The following is a 17,724-nucleotide window of genomic DNA, read 5'->3' on the forward strand; positions in this document are numbered from 1 at the left end:
TTGTGAGGAATAATGAAGATTATAAAATTTCTTCAGACATTTTCTTTGGCATAATATTCACCAAACAAACACAGAATAATTATTTTTAAAGTAGGCTTAACATAGATAGCTTGATGTGGCTAAATTATGCTAGATTTCATGGTGAATTACAGTAGACTTGTAGGTCAAAATGGTTCTTTTGGAAAAAACCCTTATGGCTAGTAAAGAAAAAGCTAAAAATAATTACAGACATAAAATACTCTCAAGAATTTGACTTTGTTTTATAAACACAGTACAAGAAAGTGAGAAACAAAATAATTTCATTAGCAACTCACAAGAAATTTATAATTCCTGGTTATTTATTTTTTTTAAATAGAAGTTGAGTACTGTTCTGGAAATACTAGCCTTTAAATTTCTTCTCTATCACAGATAACCTGAAAATGTGCAGGCTAATGCAGGACCCTGTTATGCTCTAACAAGGGTAAGCCATGCCAGTCCTTTCTGACTGTTTATAGATAAAAACGATCTTGCAAATATTCCCATTTTTTTCAAAGTTAGAGTGCGGGGCACACTTTAGAAGACAAGATTGAAAAAGCAAGAAAAAAATGCATATTAAAATTGTATAGGATTAACTGTAGAAAATCAGACAATACTACTGTCTAGATCCTCCCACATAATTCAATATTAGAGATCAAGGAAGAATTAAGAGGCCAAATTTAGGCAGCGTGATTATACTCAGAGGGATCAACAAACCCCCTGCTTAGTGTCTTCATAAAATATCTGAATGACTTTTCAGAATAATCTAGTTCCTGTGTCCGCTGGCTAGGCTCCAGAGTCCAGCAGACTTTAAAACCCTCCACAAATGCCTGAGGGTTCAAGTAAAATTATATTTTCATTTTTATGTGGAACATAATTCAAAGTTTGTGATTCATATCCCTGCCTGCCCTTACAACTTTTTATAAATTTGATACAGTCCGTATTCTTCCAGAATGCTTTCTATTACACTAAAAACATTAACCCAAAGTGAGATGCAGAAAGGCAATTTTTTAAAATAGCTAGATACGTAATTACATTTCTCAGCCACTATCCTTAAAAGATATCAGAGCATAATTTTTAAAAGACCACCTATAAGATTTTTAAAAACTCTCAAAAACACAAGAAACACTCTTTCAGTATGCATCAAAATGTGCCTAAATGTTCAAACATTATGGAAACAAACCTGTTCTTCCAAAGCTATGCAAAGACTCATGAGTCCAAATAAAATATAAAATATAAATCTTAATTGCCATATCAGCCTTCTGTTGGCTAATGGCTTAGTAAATTAGGTGGAATGTTATGGTCTGATCACGAATGTTCATTGTCTGAAATATTCTGTACATTAGGAGCTGTATCTAGCCCCAGTAGAGTTCCAAGATATGACTGGTCTCTAGGATCCAACATTTGCTCGGGCCTTACAGGATGAACAATATTTGCAGGTTGTGGAGTGAGAGTATATTTCTCTAGAAATGATAGATCTGTTGCTCGTTGATAATCTGTCTGCTCAGGCTGTGGAGGAAGAATGCCATGGGACTGAGCAGTGTGCTGCACCAGATCAGCTTGCGGATCAGACATCTGAACAGGTACCAGAGTCACAGGCACACATACTTCTGTAGATACATTCTGTAGCAGAGTTTTGGCTTCTGATTGATATGCTTTGGGCTGTTCCACATACTGTTTAGCCTCTGTTTGGTAAACTTTGTCATCAGAGGTGTACTGCACTGGTAAGGAGACTAGCTTTTCTTCTGAAGATGTCAATGCCTCTTCTGCAGCCTTTGATCCATGAACATGATCAATATGATATTTCAGCTTGTCTTTCCGTTTAAATGTTGCATTGCAGTGTTGGCAATTAAAAGGTCGGGCATCTGAATGAATAACCATGTGTTTTGTTAATGTCTTCTTAATTCTAAAAGACTGATTACAGATTTGACATTTGTAGGGTTTCTCACCTGAGAAAGTAAAGTAAGACAGAGAAGTAAAAATTAGGTGCTCTGAGTAACACCATGTCACAAATAAATATGCAAATGCATATATGCATTATGAAATAGAGACCTAGTATAAAACAATTCTACTGAAAAGAAACAGCATATGTTTAGCATCAACTTCAGAATCAAAGCAGCCCTTAGAAGTTTGTTTAGATGTTATATTAGCATACCATTCTCTCAATATTTGGGATTTCTGCCAGGTACACACAAAGGTAATTACAATATAAAACAAGTAAAAAGAACAGTCTTTAAACTGTTATGATACTGGTATTAAATGAGCTCAATTTGTACTTCTATACACTTTTGAAGGACAATGATTTCCCTAAATATAAGGCAGGAAAAACAAAGTCAGACATACAAAGACATACACCTTTCCAAAGGGATTTCAAATGCTTGTTTAGATTACCAGTTGAAGCATAATATTCTCTGGACCACAAAAAATGATTAGAAGGTTCTGGGTAAATTTGGCAAGAACATACACCAGTAAACAAAAGGAAGAGGTGTAGAGAGGATACCACAGTCCTGTGTTGAGGACTATTAGTATTTCAAGTGATCCATTCAGAAGGCAGCATTCAGGAACAACCAACATATGGAAAAGAAAAAGTCGTCTTGCTGCTTCCTGCTCTCTTGCCATGAACGCTCAACAACCATAGTGAATAAAATAATTCCATCCATGTTGATGCATAAAAATACATTCCTACATGTTTTGTGGTTTTGTTTGGTTTATTTTTACCTGAGTGTGTCCTAAAATGCATTTCCAAACTTGTTTTCCCTTTAAAAACTTTCTTACAGACTTCACACTGGTGAAATGTTGCTTTATATCTTTAAAGAAGAAAAGACATTTCATGTTAGATAATTTTTTCTTTAAACCAACTAACAATAAAGCTATGTGCACAGTCCCTTCTGAAATCTTTAACTGCAAAATAGCTGAATATCGAAGTTTCAAAATGTTCTCACTTATGTCCATATTTCCTTGCATCTGCATACCAATAAGGTCAATTAGATTCTTTTCTTTATTCAATTGCATTCTCTACTGGGATTGGCACTTAGTATTTATTCAAAGAACAAAACCCACTAAACTTCTTTTCCGACTCCAAAAATAACCTAAGTAACAGTTTCTGCCCAAGATCCAAAAGAGGCTTTCACTTTGGCAGAATTATGCCGTAAATAAAGTACTAGGAATGGTTTAGGCTACCGGCTACCAAGAAAAAATAGAGAGAGTTAGCAGACAATATACTATACTTTCAACACAGACACATCTGTAGTGGCTTCTACACAATGCTAATGAGTACAAGCAGCTAAAACACATAATTTGAAAAACAAGTAGGCCTCAGTTAATTTTAAAATCTCTGAAAGGCTTATTTTTGGAGCTCAAGAATTTAAAAACTCTATTGCCTTTTCAATTTATAAATATAACATGGGTTTAAAAGTTTTTACCTACTTTCAGAGCCACCAATCTGCTATCAGCTTCTACAACACCTAACTGTGGGATAGTCCACACAGCGCTTAAATGATGTATAATAATTCAGTCTAACTAGTCTGCAATGACAATATTACAACAAACCATCAATTTAGAACAACATCGAGATGGCTAATTGACAGATGAAAATTTTATCCCTTCTTATGTTTTTATTTTATTTCCTTAATTATGCTACAAAGAAAACATCTTGCTTAAATTGTGAAAGCAATTCTCTGACATCCACTTCAAACCATAATAATGATACCTCTATGAAGACTAAGGGAATGGGCATGACAAACACACAGACTACTAGAATTCTGCACAAACATGCAAGTCCCAGCAAAATCAGTCACCGTACAAATGTTATTTAGGCAGTTATAAAAACCCCACACTTACTTCTGCCAGACTTTTTCTCCTAGATGAACGCTTTTATAATGAACAGTAAGGTGATCTCTACGACCAAAACACTTTCCACATTCCTCACACTGATGTGCTTTTTCACCTGCAAGAGCAAAATTCAATAAATTTCAGTTAAATATTCTGGAACTTGTTGAACGTCTAAGAGCTGTAATTGTAACACATACAGTAGATCCATGTTCAGAGTCCAGCCAACCAAAGTCTTCCATATGTTACTCAGAGAAACATTTTGTTATCAACAAACAAAATTCAGGAAGTAGGTTGGTTCCACTAGAGTAAGGATTTTTACCACTTGTTATATATGACTATTACTGACTATTCATTCTTTCTACAAAGAAATTCATGTTTGTGAGTCATGAGAGGTACAAGTGAATGACTAGGAATCTACTCTCTTCATTATGACCTGAAATGTGGTATCTTAAGTAATTCAGGGGCTTTAAAAGAAAAGCTTACTTAAACATACCAATCATTTTCATCTACTGATTTTTAGTACTTAAAATTACATCACAGTATTTATATTTTTCATTATCCTGATTTACATAGTTACCTTTTTCTTTTATGGTGCTGTTTAAAAGTATCTTGATTCTTTTTAGTCATCTTGAGATCTTCCACAAAGTGGCAGAATATTTCTTCTCATGTAAGTAGGAGGAGTGTGGACAGTCAAAGAATGTAACTTTCTAGAGGGGGGAAAAGCAAATAGAGTAGAAAAGAGGATTTTTTTGTTGTTGTACTTGAGTTTTCAAAGATTTCTTTATTTTATAGCAGACATTATGATTTCATACACCAAACAGGAAGCTGTCCTTCAAATAAAGGCTCAGGAAGTTTAGACTCTGATCACTTTCATATTCTCATGCTGCCTAGAAAGTATTTTGCCTTCTAGAAGGCAGGCCCTTTGGAGCCTGTTGTGAACAAGTTCCTAGTGAATCTTCACTCTTACTACACTTTTGATTGCCTTTCTGCTCTCAGTGCAACAGAAAGGATTATTTTTTCCTTCCTCCTGATCATCCCCGTTTTGCTCTTCTCATTGGCTCCCATTGGACTAGATGATCTTTTGAGGTCCCTTCCAATCCCAAACATACTGTGATACTGTGATCTTCCTTCCCTCTTTCCCGTAACAAAGACTTCAGAAACATCTCTTTGATGTTCTTACATTAAAGTGATCAGTGTACAAACTTTGACAGAGGTTGTGACAGCTTCTTCTATGTTGTGGTAATAATGTTTCACACAATTGCTATTAAAAAAAAGAAATCTGAACTCATTAAAAAAATCCTCCTTTTTCACTTTTGCTTTTTTTAGTATTATTTTTAAAGCAAGACAGTGTTACATGTTTTTGACTGTCCCTTGGCTTTCTACGTTAATATGGAGGAAACACTTGGCTTTCAAACCTTGAGAATGTGTCAGATTAACCCTATTTTATTAGACCTTAAAAATAGCAAGAGGAACTTTTATCAGGCCTAAAACGTTGCATGTACTGAAAAAAAAGTCCATAATTAATCTTTTATTTGGTCTTACTTCAGAAGAGCAAATTAAAAGCCAATTTTCAAAGAAAACGCCTACCTGAGTGTATTTTTTTGTGTTTTGTCAGATGGTCATGTCGAATAAATGTCTTCCCACATTCTTCACATTCATATCTCTTGTCATCATGGTGGACTCTTAGATGAAGTCTGCATATTTATAGTCACAAATATAACCATAAACCACAACTGTGTTAACATCATCTTTACTGCTAATTCAGTGCAAAATACCAGAAAATACAGTTTTAGTGCTTCACACAAATATCAGGAAATAACTTTCAGTTGAGGTATGCTTAAGCCGCTCTCTGAAAGCAAGAGAGAACAGAGCTAAACTCTCGTATCTGGTGTTAATTTAGCAGAATATTTTAGTCTTCCACTTGTTTTGCTTTGAATAACAAAGACGCAACAGTTTTACATGTGCAAGAAAGTCAACTTGGATACAAGATTTGCATGGGATTTTGTCTGTGTTGAAACCATCGATGTCTTGCATTAAAAAGGAAATGACTTCTCACAGATTACTAACATATTTTCATTATTTAACCACGTTTAAAGTATTTGCTAATGCTCTTAGAGTTGGAATATCAAACCACATACATTATGTAGAGTTACATTTATGATACGAATGCATATAAATCACCAAATCAGTGAGACAGTTTAGAAGCCTACTTAATAAGAATCTGTACCTGTAAGAGCTTCCATGACGAAAACTCTGCCCACAAATACTGCAAAGATGAGGCTTCTCTCCACTGTGAATTCTCAGATGTTCTTTCAAGGTTGTTCTGTTTAAAATAAAGACATTTTAAGCAATGCCACTGCCATGTTAAAGTGAAAAAGACTATCAATTTCTCAATTTCTTTAACTTTGATGCATCACAATATATCCAAATAACTGCTTCAATTTATTCAGATACACACATAAATACATACATTCAAAGGAAGTACAGCAACTTATCTATTAACTACTGTGCCTAGAAGCAATACAAGCAAAGAAACAAAACATCATCCCAACATACATTTGGACAACATACATTCAAGAAAACATATATTTCAACACTATTTTCTGTGTAATAATTTCCTTGTTATTATATGTATAAAACCAGAGCTTTGAAGTCAGACTTGATGGAGATCTAGATCATGGATGTTAATTTAAACTAACTAAGCACAGGGCTTATTTAAATACATAAATATTTATAAACATACACATATATAAGTCTACTTTTATTATTGCATTTCCAATGTAAAAAGGTGCATGCAGGTGAAAATTCCTCTCAAGCAAAGGAATCAGATAACAAAGTTTACCATATACACAGCTGGTAAGTGTGTGAACTGAACAAAAGAGAAAGTTCTTTGATCTCCTTCCAGTGCTTATTATAAACATTATTGTTCAAAGATGCTCCTATGCTTTACGCAAAAAAATTACTTTTTTTTAAGGAGAGCAAGAACATGTACATATTCAACTTCCTTACATAACAAAAGAAACTTGATGTATGTAAACATATTGACTTTTTTTAAACAGAAATTCTTCTTGCATTACAAAGTGAGCTTTATATAATTATTTGTACTTTATAGCTTGTTTGTTTACTATTTCATTATTGCATATTTTCTTTAACACATGCATAAGCTATTGACCAAACTACTAGAAAATACACATCACCAACAAAACCATTAGGGATAAATCTTCCTCTGACAAGACTTCCAGGCGACTTTGCCACTCATTGGGAGAAGAGAAAAAAAAAAAAAAAAAAAAAAATCAAGAAAACATAATGTAGTACACAAACTCAGATCTTTTCATATTCCCCAAAGAGAACATAACTTGAATCTTAGTCGCAGTTATTGGTATGAAGCTGTATTCCATCAAAATTAAAAAAAAAAAAAAAAAAGGCTTCTTGTTTCAGAACCTAAACATAAATCACCATACGGAAAACTCACAAGATGTCCTTTACTGAGCAGTGCAAGGCACCTGCACTGAAGCCATTGAAAATTCACATTTTTTCCCCTCATATGTATAGAATAGAAATGGGGGGGCAGGAGGGGAGAATCTTATTTCTATAGTTTTTCTACGCTTTTTCTGTATACTGAAATTCATGAGCCAACTTTTAGAGCTTCCACTTTTCACAGCTCTAAATTATCAATTTTTTTTCTCCATTTAGAGAAGCAACAGCAAAGGTCACACAGTATTATTACATCTTCCATGAAACCGTGTTTGTAGAAGTACAATTTCTTCTTAGTCATTTTCACTAGTGTTCCTATCCTCATCAGTGTCATTCCAAAATACCTAAGGCAGAAAACTCTTTCCCAAAGAAATGCAAGATGTTCTTGTACAACACAGGAACCCTCAGTGAAGTGAATTAGACGTAAGTCTTTCTTAATATAGTTCCATCTCATAACTTATTACCTACAGGTGTCATCCTTAATTTTAGAGGTGATCCGATCACATGCTACCTGTGGCTCTGACACTACCTTTTAATACACCAGCCCTCTCAAATTATCTCATTTATTTTAAAATCTCAAAGGTAAAGCATCCTTAGAATCAATCAAAGCGCCAGAAGTATTCTTCTGTTCTGCTGAAGTTCAAGTAGCCACGTAACTCCTTACCGTTCCCTCACAGATTTTCCACAGATGAAACACGTCCATTTTCTCTTTCCTCCATGAGTACATTCTATATGGCGTTTCAGATTTCCTGTATCATTAAATTGGCGGCCACAAATATCACAAGGAAAAGGCCCTGCAAGGAGACAGACACACACAGTATTATTAACCATCAGTTAAGCCATACAAGATGCACAGACTGGTTACTTGTGAAAACCCTGATCAATTTATAAAGCACAAGTTTTGTCTAACAAATGATTAATGTTTACTCCAGTCAGCATACATTAGACTTTGTGTACTTTCTGCTTGGATAAGTTATTTCGAATACCTGGCATTTTGGCCTGTTTCATTATTGTAAAGCAAAAAATTAGAACAGTCAAAAGTAATTTAGCCCAACCAAATTCCCATTACTATCATTAATCTAGTTCCTAACTGACAGAAATAATTAGTAATAAAAAAGTCCTTGGAATACTTCAGGAGGAAAGAAAAAGGTCTCTGGAAAACTTCAGGAAGAATCTGACCCCATAGTTGAGAACCAATTTAATGCAAAAAAAGTTTTAAGACAAAACTAACTGTAATTCTTCTTTCTCTCCAAAAACTTGCATTTATTTAGGTACAATGTAATGCCTCAAAAAGACAGCTGAACAGAAAAGTAGAAAACCAACCAACAAAACCAAACCAAACCAAAACCAAAACCAAACCCACAAGACCCCACAAAACTGGAAAAGAGAGAACTGAAATAGGAGATGGGGTGGAAACAAGACTGATCAGGATATACAGTGGCAGAGGAGGGTTCTACTTTAAATGTATTGTTTACATGTCGGAAGGAGGTTTTAATACCAAGATGGAACTTTTCCTGATGTTTCAGTCTTGCGAATCGGGATTTAAAGTGCTCTTCACAGTAGGTACACTTAAAGGGTTTATCCTGAGAGTGAAGGATCATATGCTCTTCTAAATGAGGTCTTCGAGTGAAAGATTTCTTACAGATCTAAAATGATAATACATTTTGTCAAAGATATATCAGTTATATCAGATATTCATAAACTCTAACAGATTAGTTCATCTGCTCTTTGCAGCAATGTAAGCTCAAACAAGTATTAACCAAAAGCATACTCTACCCCAACTTGTAAAGCCTTGCAGTCAACACCAAAAAATCTGTGTTCTACATAAACCCTAGTGGATTGCACTGTATAAAATAAGATGCCGTTCCACAGCTGCCTAAATGAAACTACTGGCAACTCCTGCATACAGTTACATGTTCCACCCCCTCTTCTGTCCACTGCCCTCACCAGACTCTTTTCCTAGGGTGTTTCAATACAATAACTCAGCAGAAAATAAGCCAATGGGAAAAAAGCAAATAGCTTTGGCTTGGTTTTGGATGCTGGAACAGCCAAATTGGACTGTGGTAAAACCTGTTGTATAATAGTATAAGCTACTGTAGAACTAGAGTCACACCTGTTGCTTTATTTCCTCTGGGAAATTCTCCAACAGCATGTATTAAATAGAAAATTCCAAGACCATTGGCCCTCACCTCTTCCTTGGTGAGTGATTATTTCTCCTGGATATACCCCTGAGCGAGCTCTTGTCCCCACCCCAGGCAAGCAATTATTTCTTCTGGGTACCCTTGAGTGAGAGAGGTGTCTTTTGAGTGAGTGTGTGCACACTTTGGATCATCATTCCTGTGTTGCTCTGTAGTAATAATATCCCCAACTGGTACATTGAACCCACAGTTGATCAAATGTCGTTGGAGTGCTGACTGATTTTGGTTTACGCACACCCTGCTCTACACTGGTTTCAGTTCCAAATTAAAGTTGGTTTAAGCTCATCATTTGCTTGGAGTCATTTTGAGGTGCTTCCATGACTACCAAATTTACCAAACGATTAATCTAGTAATATTACTTTTGGAGAAATGAACATCAACAATGTTGCATGATTGATTCTCACTATTAAAATGTTTCTTATCTAGTAACAAACAGAATCTGTAGTAGTTCACACAACATAACTTCACCTGGAAGAGAATTTCCTCTGGTCAACTGTATAATATCTCCAACCATGGTACCATCACCAGCAGACGATCACTACAAATTCCTACAGCTGATATCCTCCAACCTCCTATTATATGTTTATAAGTCAAAGTTCATAAACAAAGCAAGATTAGTAATTATATTACTGCACTTAATATTGCAAAAATTCAGGGGCATATAGCAATTTTCATAAACAAAACAGCTGTCCTGTTAATTCCCTTAAAAACAAACAAAACAACCACATGTGAAACCTTAAAATATTATTTGGCAGAAGTCAGATAGAGAATGGAAGCTCTACAAATTCCTTTATACAGTAGATGCAGTTTCACACATATACCTCTCCTGGGCAAAACCAAGCAAAGGATTCTACGATTTTACACCTAGAGGTAAATTTGTACTGAATTTATAAGTCTGTTGATGTGCATATGCAGCTAAATGAGAAAGCATTTCACATTTAACATATATTTTCCTCGACATTAAGAGAGCCTTCCAAAAAATATACTTTACAGTCAGTGTTTGATCTGCATAACTGATGGCAGAGTAAATACTGTTTTAAAAGTATTCATAACACTCAAGTCTAATGACCTATAAAGTGATGGATTTTTAACCGTAGTAATAGCTGATCACATGAAAAAATAGAATCTTCAGCTATTTTAGAATGCCATTTGGTATTATCTACTTGGTATATACAGAACAAAGTTCAGTCTTCAAATCAGGGCATAAAGAGGAAATTTGTACCATCATTTGCAAAGCTTACTGTCACAAGAAACACATACCATATTTTCACTTAAGTACTCAAGTCACAAACCAGCACAGTATCTATACGAAAAAACCAAAAAGTACTGAAGTATTACTTACATCGCATTTCCAACCTTCACTCTTTGTCTTCTTGATAGAAAGAAACTCTTGTACGTTCTCTGGATGAAACCTAGGAGAAGACAGAAGCTGAAAGTAGTTATAACTTTCTAAGACAAAGATCACCCAAATACTAAATATCTATTTCTAAACTTTCTGTGTCATGAAAGTTTATCAACAAAGCAGCAAAACAGAATATTGATAATTGAACAATTCTAAACGCACAAGTAACTGGAAAGCAGCGTTGACCATAGACTCCTATAGAATCTCACATGACAACTGATAAGACAGAGGACAGTTTCAATTATAATGCTTTATGGATATATACAATGAAGGAGAAAAAAAGTGGTACGTAAATAATAACACCTCGTCATTAGACCTGCCATAAACAAATTATTCACATAAAAGAATCTGCATGGAAATGGTTTATCCATCTATTATCATTAACAGTACAGCATCAACATCTAAAACCAAAGATATTTTATTTTTCCTCCAGATTAAAAGCAATGCAGGTAATTATTAAGACCGTTCTTTCTCACTGACTGCTAGCTCATCTGAGTATTCTAAAATTTACAGTAAAAACCTATGGTAGAATTCCCACAGAACTACTATTGCTATTTAGTCAGTCCCTATGCTCTCCTTATGGCAAGTCAGTCGACACTGCTAGACCCCATATCCTTTGAAAAAACAGTTACAGAAATAATGCAGAACATGCCAGGTGCACACATAGATTTACCTTCACTTCTGAACTTAAAAAACCCCAGTTCTTCAGAAATACAAGACAAATTTGCTCATACTTGCCTCTTCACGTGCTTCGCTAAAGTCTTTCTGCTTGCATGCAGCTTATTGCAGTAGGGACATTTGTGTTCCTTCTTATGAAAGTCAGTATCACTAGAGTGTTTCTTTCTGTGCACTGTCAGGTTGGACTTTGTTGAATAGCGCTGATGACATATATCACACTCAAAAGGCTTCTCACCCGTGTGTACACGTGTATGGCTCTCATATTTGCCTATACAACAACAAAAAAATCTGTTAGCATCAACTGTAACAGGTATCACCTACAATAGACACACTTGGGGTTTGTTACGTATCTCTCTCATATGTGGTCAAGATCTATGTACCTTCCACACACATCTAAAGATTCTTACTGGTTTACACCACTGAAAACTGCACAGTGACACATGTGTTTTTTAACCAAGGTTCCTCCACACTTCCACCTTATCTATTTTTAAGATAAAGAGTAAAAATAAAGGGGCTCTGTATTACTGTTAAATTGGTGCGAGGGTTGCGAGCCCCTCTTATTTAACCCTACAGCATATTCTGGTTTTAAGTATTGAAAGTTATAATACCACTCTTTCATTACACTGATTGTGAAGTACCTTTTCAGAACAGAGAACAAACTGGTATTTTTAAACTACTTGCAAATAACAAAATGCTGAATGAATGATACAGACCCTTGCAAACAATCTATATTTGGCACCCAAGTTATTACCATAAATGAAAAGACTAGTCTTCTACTTCTTTCGTATCACTTGTATTCCCTGTTCTGTTTGCCTGTTTTCTTCTGAGGATCTATCCACCTAAAGCTAACTGCAGGCTCTCTGCTTTGTACTATATTTTTTTTCTCTGTAGAATATGCATCATATTTCCAGGAGGGAGATAACATAAAAAAAAAAAAGGTACTATAGCTCCTAAATTTAATATACAATCCAATTGTCTACAGTAATACAAGCTTCTGAAGAAATACTTTATGTATCACTTGTTTTAATGCTATTTCTCATGTATTTTTTTGAGCACAAAACTAGAATTCTAAGTCATGAAAGTGCAAAGAGAAAAGGACTTTCAGTATGTGCAAAACGAAAATGTACCATTACTACCCTAAATATAAGCCGCTTATTTTTGCGCAGTAGCCTTTCAATATTAATAACAAAGCTCTGACATTCAGAAAATTTCCTATGTGGCTTTAAGATATGGCATTATAAGTACAGTTAAGTCTGACACTTTTAATGTTAAATAGCCTCTATAATGTAATTTGTGACCTTGGAAACTTTGTTTCTCCTCAGCAAGCTAAGCACACTGTGTGTGAGTAGGAATTAAGATACATACCAGTCCCACCCCGTTTTCATCATCTCCTCAAATTTCAAAATTATGAAATACCCATCTACTATAAGAACACAAAAAATGCCTAACACTATGAGGAACTCATTCTTTCTCAACTCCCGTGATTGAAAGGAAGTCAATACCTTACATGACCGTAATTCAACATTAATTACAGCCGAAAGAACAACAAAATTCTGAAGTACAGTAGCAATTTTTCTTATAACGTGAGAAAGGAGAGCAGGAAAGTTGGAATTTTAACTCTTCTGATATCCCAAGTAACCATACACCTAGACTGACCATCAGACAATCAATACTAATAGAACAGATTAAGCTCACAGAGTATTATTTGGTGTTAACTACAGACTAGAAAAATCATGCTAGAAGTTAGAGTGACTAGATCCTAAGCATCTACGCATCTTGCAGAAGAATTTTAGCCTGTTTGACAATGGTGCTGTTTTACTTCAGAAATAACGACAGCTCTGTTACTTAATTTGGCAGAAAATACAAGTTTCAGACTTTGTGCAATTTATCATTTAATATCTTGCTATATTTTCTTCCTTTTTCAATGCTTTTACATACCATGCTAACAGCCAGAATCCAGAGCAGTGAAAGAAAAATAAATTTAGCATTTGCAGATTTTTCAAATAATGCATTAAGTTCATTTATTGAAACTGTTTAGCACCACAGACATAACTTAATACATTCAGAAAAATTATCAGCATATTGGATCAGTGAGACACTCCAGAAATTCTGGGCTTCACTCCCTAGGACAGAGAAAAAGCTCAGTTTATTTCCCATGCAAATAGCACCATCATATGGTAAAATGGAAAGAGATCAACCTGACCAGCTCTTACCTATTCGATCAAATTTTTTGTCACACTTGGGACACTGCAGTAGTTTTTTACTACTGCTTTGAATGATGACTGGAGCTAAGCCTTCAGGAATATTTCCCACTGAATCAACCGCCTCAGAACTCTCTTCAGTATCATTCTGTTCTTTTTCACTTTGTTCTTCAGACTCTGAATCTTCACCTGACATGTCCTCTTCCTGTCCCTCTTCATCAGCATTGCATTCACTTTCACTGTCTTCATATTCGCTTCTTTCAGATGTTTCCTTGTCAGAAGTGGCTTTTTCCAGATTGCTGTCAGAGGCATCTGCACTTTCATTGTCACTGTTGTCAAATTTAGCTGGACATTTACGGTTTCTCATAGAACGTCTAGTGGTAAAGTCCGCCTTCTCAACCATCTTTAACCCATGTTTTTTTTCCAGTGAAAGGGATCTGTGGGCTTTAGCCAGATGATTTTCTAAGGACTTCTTGTAACAGAAGCTTCGACCACAAAAAGTGCACTGATGACTATTTAACAGTTTACCTGTCAGTTCACTGAATGTTTCTACTGGTGTAGGTACATCAGTTACCACATCAGTCTGTACGTTAGAAACACTTTCATTATTTAGTAACTTCACTGCATCTATGATATCTAAAAATTTTGCTGCTTCCAGCACTAACGGAATTTCATTTTTATACACAAAAAACTCAGAGGTGTAGAGAAACTCGAGCAAATGCTGAAAGACAGAATGAGTTACATGATCTAACGTGACAACATTCGTGCTTGGATTTTTGCTCAAACAGGCATGAAAATAACTACTCCCAACAGCCACTACAACTTTGTGAGCACTAAATTCTTTTCCTTCTACAATTATAAGTAAATCACAGAACGATGGATGCTTCTGTCTGTCATCATTTAAGTATTTAAGTAGATTTTTGTTATACTGCAATGAGCTTAGGAGCTTTCTTTGTTCTGATGACAATGAAAGTTCTTGGGAAGATTCAAGCTGATCTGCAGGAGCTATTTCTGCAGACTTTGAGATAATTTCTTGTGCAGACTCTACTACAAGAATCTGTTCTGAAGTATCTTTCTCATGGCCAAGATGAACTTTTTCGTTTACATTTGCAGCGAGCCGTCTCCTTTTCTTCATTGCAAAAGTGCCACTCTAAAATCAGGAGCTTCATAGGTGATTGGTAAAAAATTCTCTTGAAGACTTGGTTCTGCTCCAGACCTTGAGAAAATACAACAGTAAATTCATAATCTGCAAGAGAATTACGATAAAAGTCACTCACAGCACTTAACCATAACTTTTTTTTTTTTTAGTTAATGCTTTCTGTGCTTCACTCTTAACCTACCCTGCACACCTCGAGCATTTATTAAATGACTAAAATCTCATCACTTCCCACTCCTGACCATGGCATAATGCTACTCGGAGCAAGTGAACCGACACCTCCTACCATTAGAGCTGAAAAGGTGGCCGGGGCTGGTTTTGTTGGTCTCCGAGCCGCACACGGCCTGTGCAATCCTGCGCCACGGGCGTGCACTCCTGTTGCTGTTATTATCACACCAACGCGCATTCGCTCCCGTTTAACCCCAACACGCAAACCGACCTTTCCCCTTTTCCTGCCGGGCGCTCGGCCCCTCAGGCCGGCCCGGAGAGCCGCCCGCCAGGGCTGCCCGGGCACCGTCGCGGCCCCGGCCCCGCGCCTGTCACCGCCAAGTGTCAAACCCGCGGCCGGGCTCCCCGCCCCCTCGGCCTGGGCCGCGCGCGGGGCCTTTGTCCCTGCACCACCAGCAGGTCCGGCGAGCGGTGCCCCGCGGCATCAAGATCGGGGGCAAAGAGCACGCCCCGGACCAGCCTCCCCGGTGCTGTCGAGCGGGACATAAAATGGCCGCACCCCACCGCCAGGCCCGCCCGCGCCCGCAGCCCCGGCGGGGCGGCCTCACGCACCTGCGCGGCTCCGGGCGCTCCCCGGGCCCGCTCGGCCGATAAAGGCCGCTGCACCCCGCGCCCGCAACCGCTTCCGCTGCTTCCGGGTCCCGGTGCCGCGCGCAGCCTCGCTCCGTGCGCCAGCGTGCGCGGGGGAAGGGGCGCGGGGGGGCGCGGTGTCACTTCTGAGCATGCGCGGGCGGGGCGGGGCCGGGCCCTAGCGGGGATCAGCCGGGCAGCGGTCCTGTCGCGTCGCTGACACTTCCCGCGGCTGCTGGGTTGGTGTTGCCGAGACTTGCGGGGGGAGCGGCAGGAACCACGGCGCGGCTGCGAGGGGGCGGCCACCCGTGTCCGTGACGGCGTTTGTGAGCGCCCGTGGCCGCCGCGGGGGTGTGGGGCGGCTGCGAGACCCGTCTGTTCGGTGCGCAGCTCCGCAAAGCAGCTGCACGGCGACATTCGCTTGAAAACGCTGCGTGAAGGCAAGGAGTGCTGGGCTTACAGCGGTCCAGTGACACGTAAAGCAGAATTTCCAAGCTGCCAGTAGTTTTCCTCAATAATGTTATTTTGCGTTTGTCTTTAACTTAAGTATTTCGAAGGACTTCATCCACGTACTCGTGAAATTTCTGTGCTCCCGGGTAGCAAAACGGCAGCAGCCCCCCGGGAGCCCCGCAGCCGGGTGAACATCCGCTGGGGTGCAGTTCGGCAGCAGAACAGCAGAAATTCACTCTCCTGTCAATTATATCTTTAGCTTTCCAAAGATACCATTGCTAGTGACGATGCGACACCGAAAACGAGTTGTTTTCCTGGGAGCTTTAAAGTGTTAATGCAGGATTCAACTTTATTCCGCGACATGTGTTCTGTATTTATGAGTAGGATTTGTAAATTGCCACTGGTTGTCACTTTGCATAATAAACAGTGTGACTTCCAGGTGTTGCATTTTTCAATAAAAATATTAAAAATTCTCAAAACGTTTTTAGCTACTGGTTGTGGCTATACTGTCTGTACTCACAGCCCTCTTCTGCATTTGAAGCCTACAATTATGTAACTTCATTTTTTTCTCAGTACATTAAAATAAAACTTTATTTTAATATTCAATAATTTCAAATAATATTTTAAATAGTATTCAATCTTTCATTCAGTAATTACTTCAGAGGGAAATGATGGCATCAATAAGTAGTAATAGGGCAATTAATATTACTCTATTTTTCTTGCACTGAAAGCTTATCTTTGGGGCATCCACTCTTTTAGGAGATTTGTGCTTGGCCAGCTTTCATTTCTATAGAACCGTAATTAAGCTGTACATAAACTATAAAAATAAGTTTATCTTTTGTATGGAAAAAGGGAGTTTTGAGAGCAACACACTGTAAGGTTTAAACTGAGACTTACATTTCACTTTAATCTGAATAGGAAGTTTATAAAAATATCATTCAGTCAGGATACCTGGCTTCCTGGGTCTCACTGTTTCCACAGCAAGCATCTACGGGTTGGAAGTATAAAGCTAAGTTTTAATGAGTAAAGTATGCAAGGAAAAGGCAGCTGCGATGAGAACTATTTTGGTAGCGAGGGTAACCAAGGTAGGAAACCATTCTGAGGAACAGACCTGAGACTTGCTTAGTTGTCACTGTACTGTACTGGGATTCAGGTGTTTTAGTTTATAACTACTAGATTGCTACAGACCAGAATTTTCCATACCTGTTCCCTGGCATGGAAAAAGTCATGCAGATATTCAACATAACTGATTATTTTTTTTTTCTGAGGTTTTATATTTCTGCATATACTTGACAGATGCTTCAGATACAGGAAGTTGAGTTGCTAGTAGAAGCCTTTTATTCTCACTTAAAAACAAATGTGGTGCCTGTCTGTAGGTGTAAATAAGTGAAGAAGTTTGGCCAAACAAAAATATTCTGGGCATAATTACTTTCATCAGTGGAACTCAAAGATGGCATCCAGTCTCCTTGCAAAGAAAGTAGAAATTGCACCTCTGCATCACAGGATGGACTTCAGCCCAGT

At 37.5% G+C, this 17,724-nt stretch overlaps 1 protein-coding gene across 3 annotated transcripts; it reads right to left on the reverse strand.

Annotated features, from left to right (window-relative positions):
• Nucleotides 1–236: 236 nt before the first annotated feature.
• ZBTB41 (zinc finger and BTB domain containing 41) lies at nt 237–15,875 on the reverse strand. 3 transcript variants are annotated; one of them, XM_065072340.1, is made up of 11 exons: nt 15,736–15,875; nt 13,812–15,045; nt 11,659–11,866; nt 10,861–10,930; nt 8,819–8,966; nt 7,985–8,114; nt 6,074–6,169; nt 5,434–5,540; nt 3,856–3,961; nt 2,734–2,822; nt 237–1,964 (listed from the first exon to the last, which is right to left on the reverse strand). In XM_065072340.1, exons 2-11 carry the CDS (start codon nt 14,932–14,934, stop codon nt 1,324–1,326), a joined length of 2,718 nt encoding a protein of 905 aa, XP_064928412.1. In that variant the 5' UTR covers nt 14,935–15,045; nt 15,736–15,875; the 3' UTR covers nt 237–1,323. The 3 variants fall into 3 exon arrangements, with proteins under 3 accessions (XP_064928412.1, XP_064928413.1, XP_064928414.1); XM_065072341.1 differs by having other exon boundaries at nt 13,812–15,015; nt 15,736–15,873; XM_065072342.1 differs by lacking the exon at nt 15,736–15,875 and adding an exon at nt 15,395–15,566 and having other exon boundaries at nt 13,812–15,015.
• Between the last annotated feature and the right edge of the window lie 1,849 nt (nt 15,876–17,724).

Source organism: Columba livia, chromosome 8 (assembly GCF_036013475.1).
Source record: "Columba livia isolate bColLiv1 breed racing homer chromosome 8, bColLiv1.pat.W.v2, whole genome shotgun sequence".
Lineage (NCBI taxonomy): Eukaryota > Metazoa > Chordata > Aves > Columbiformes > Columbidae > Columba > Columba livia.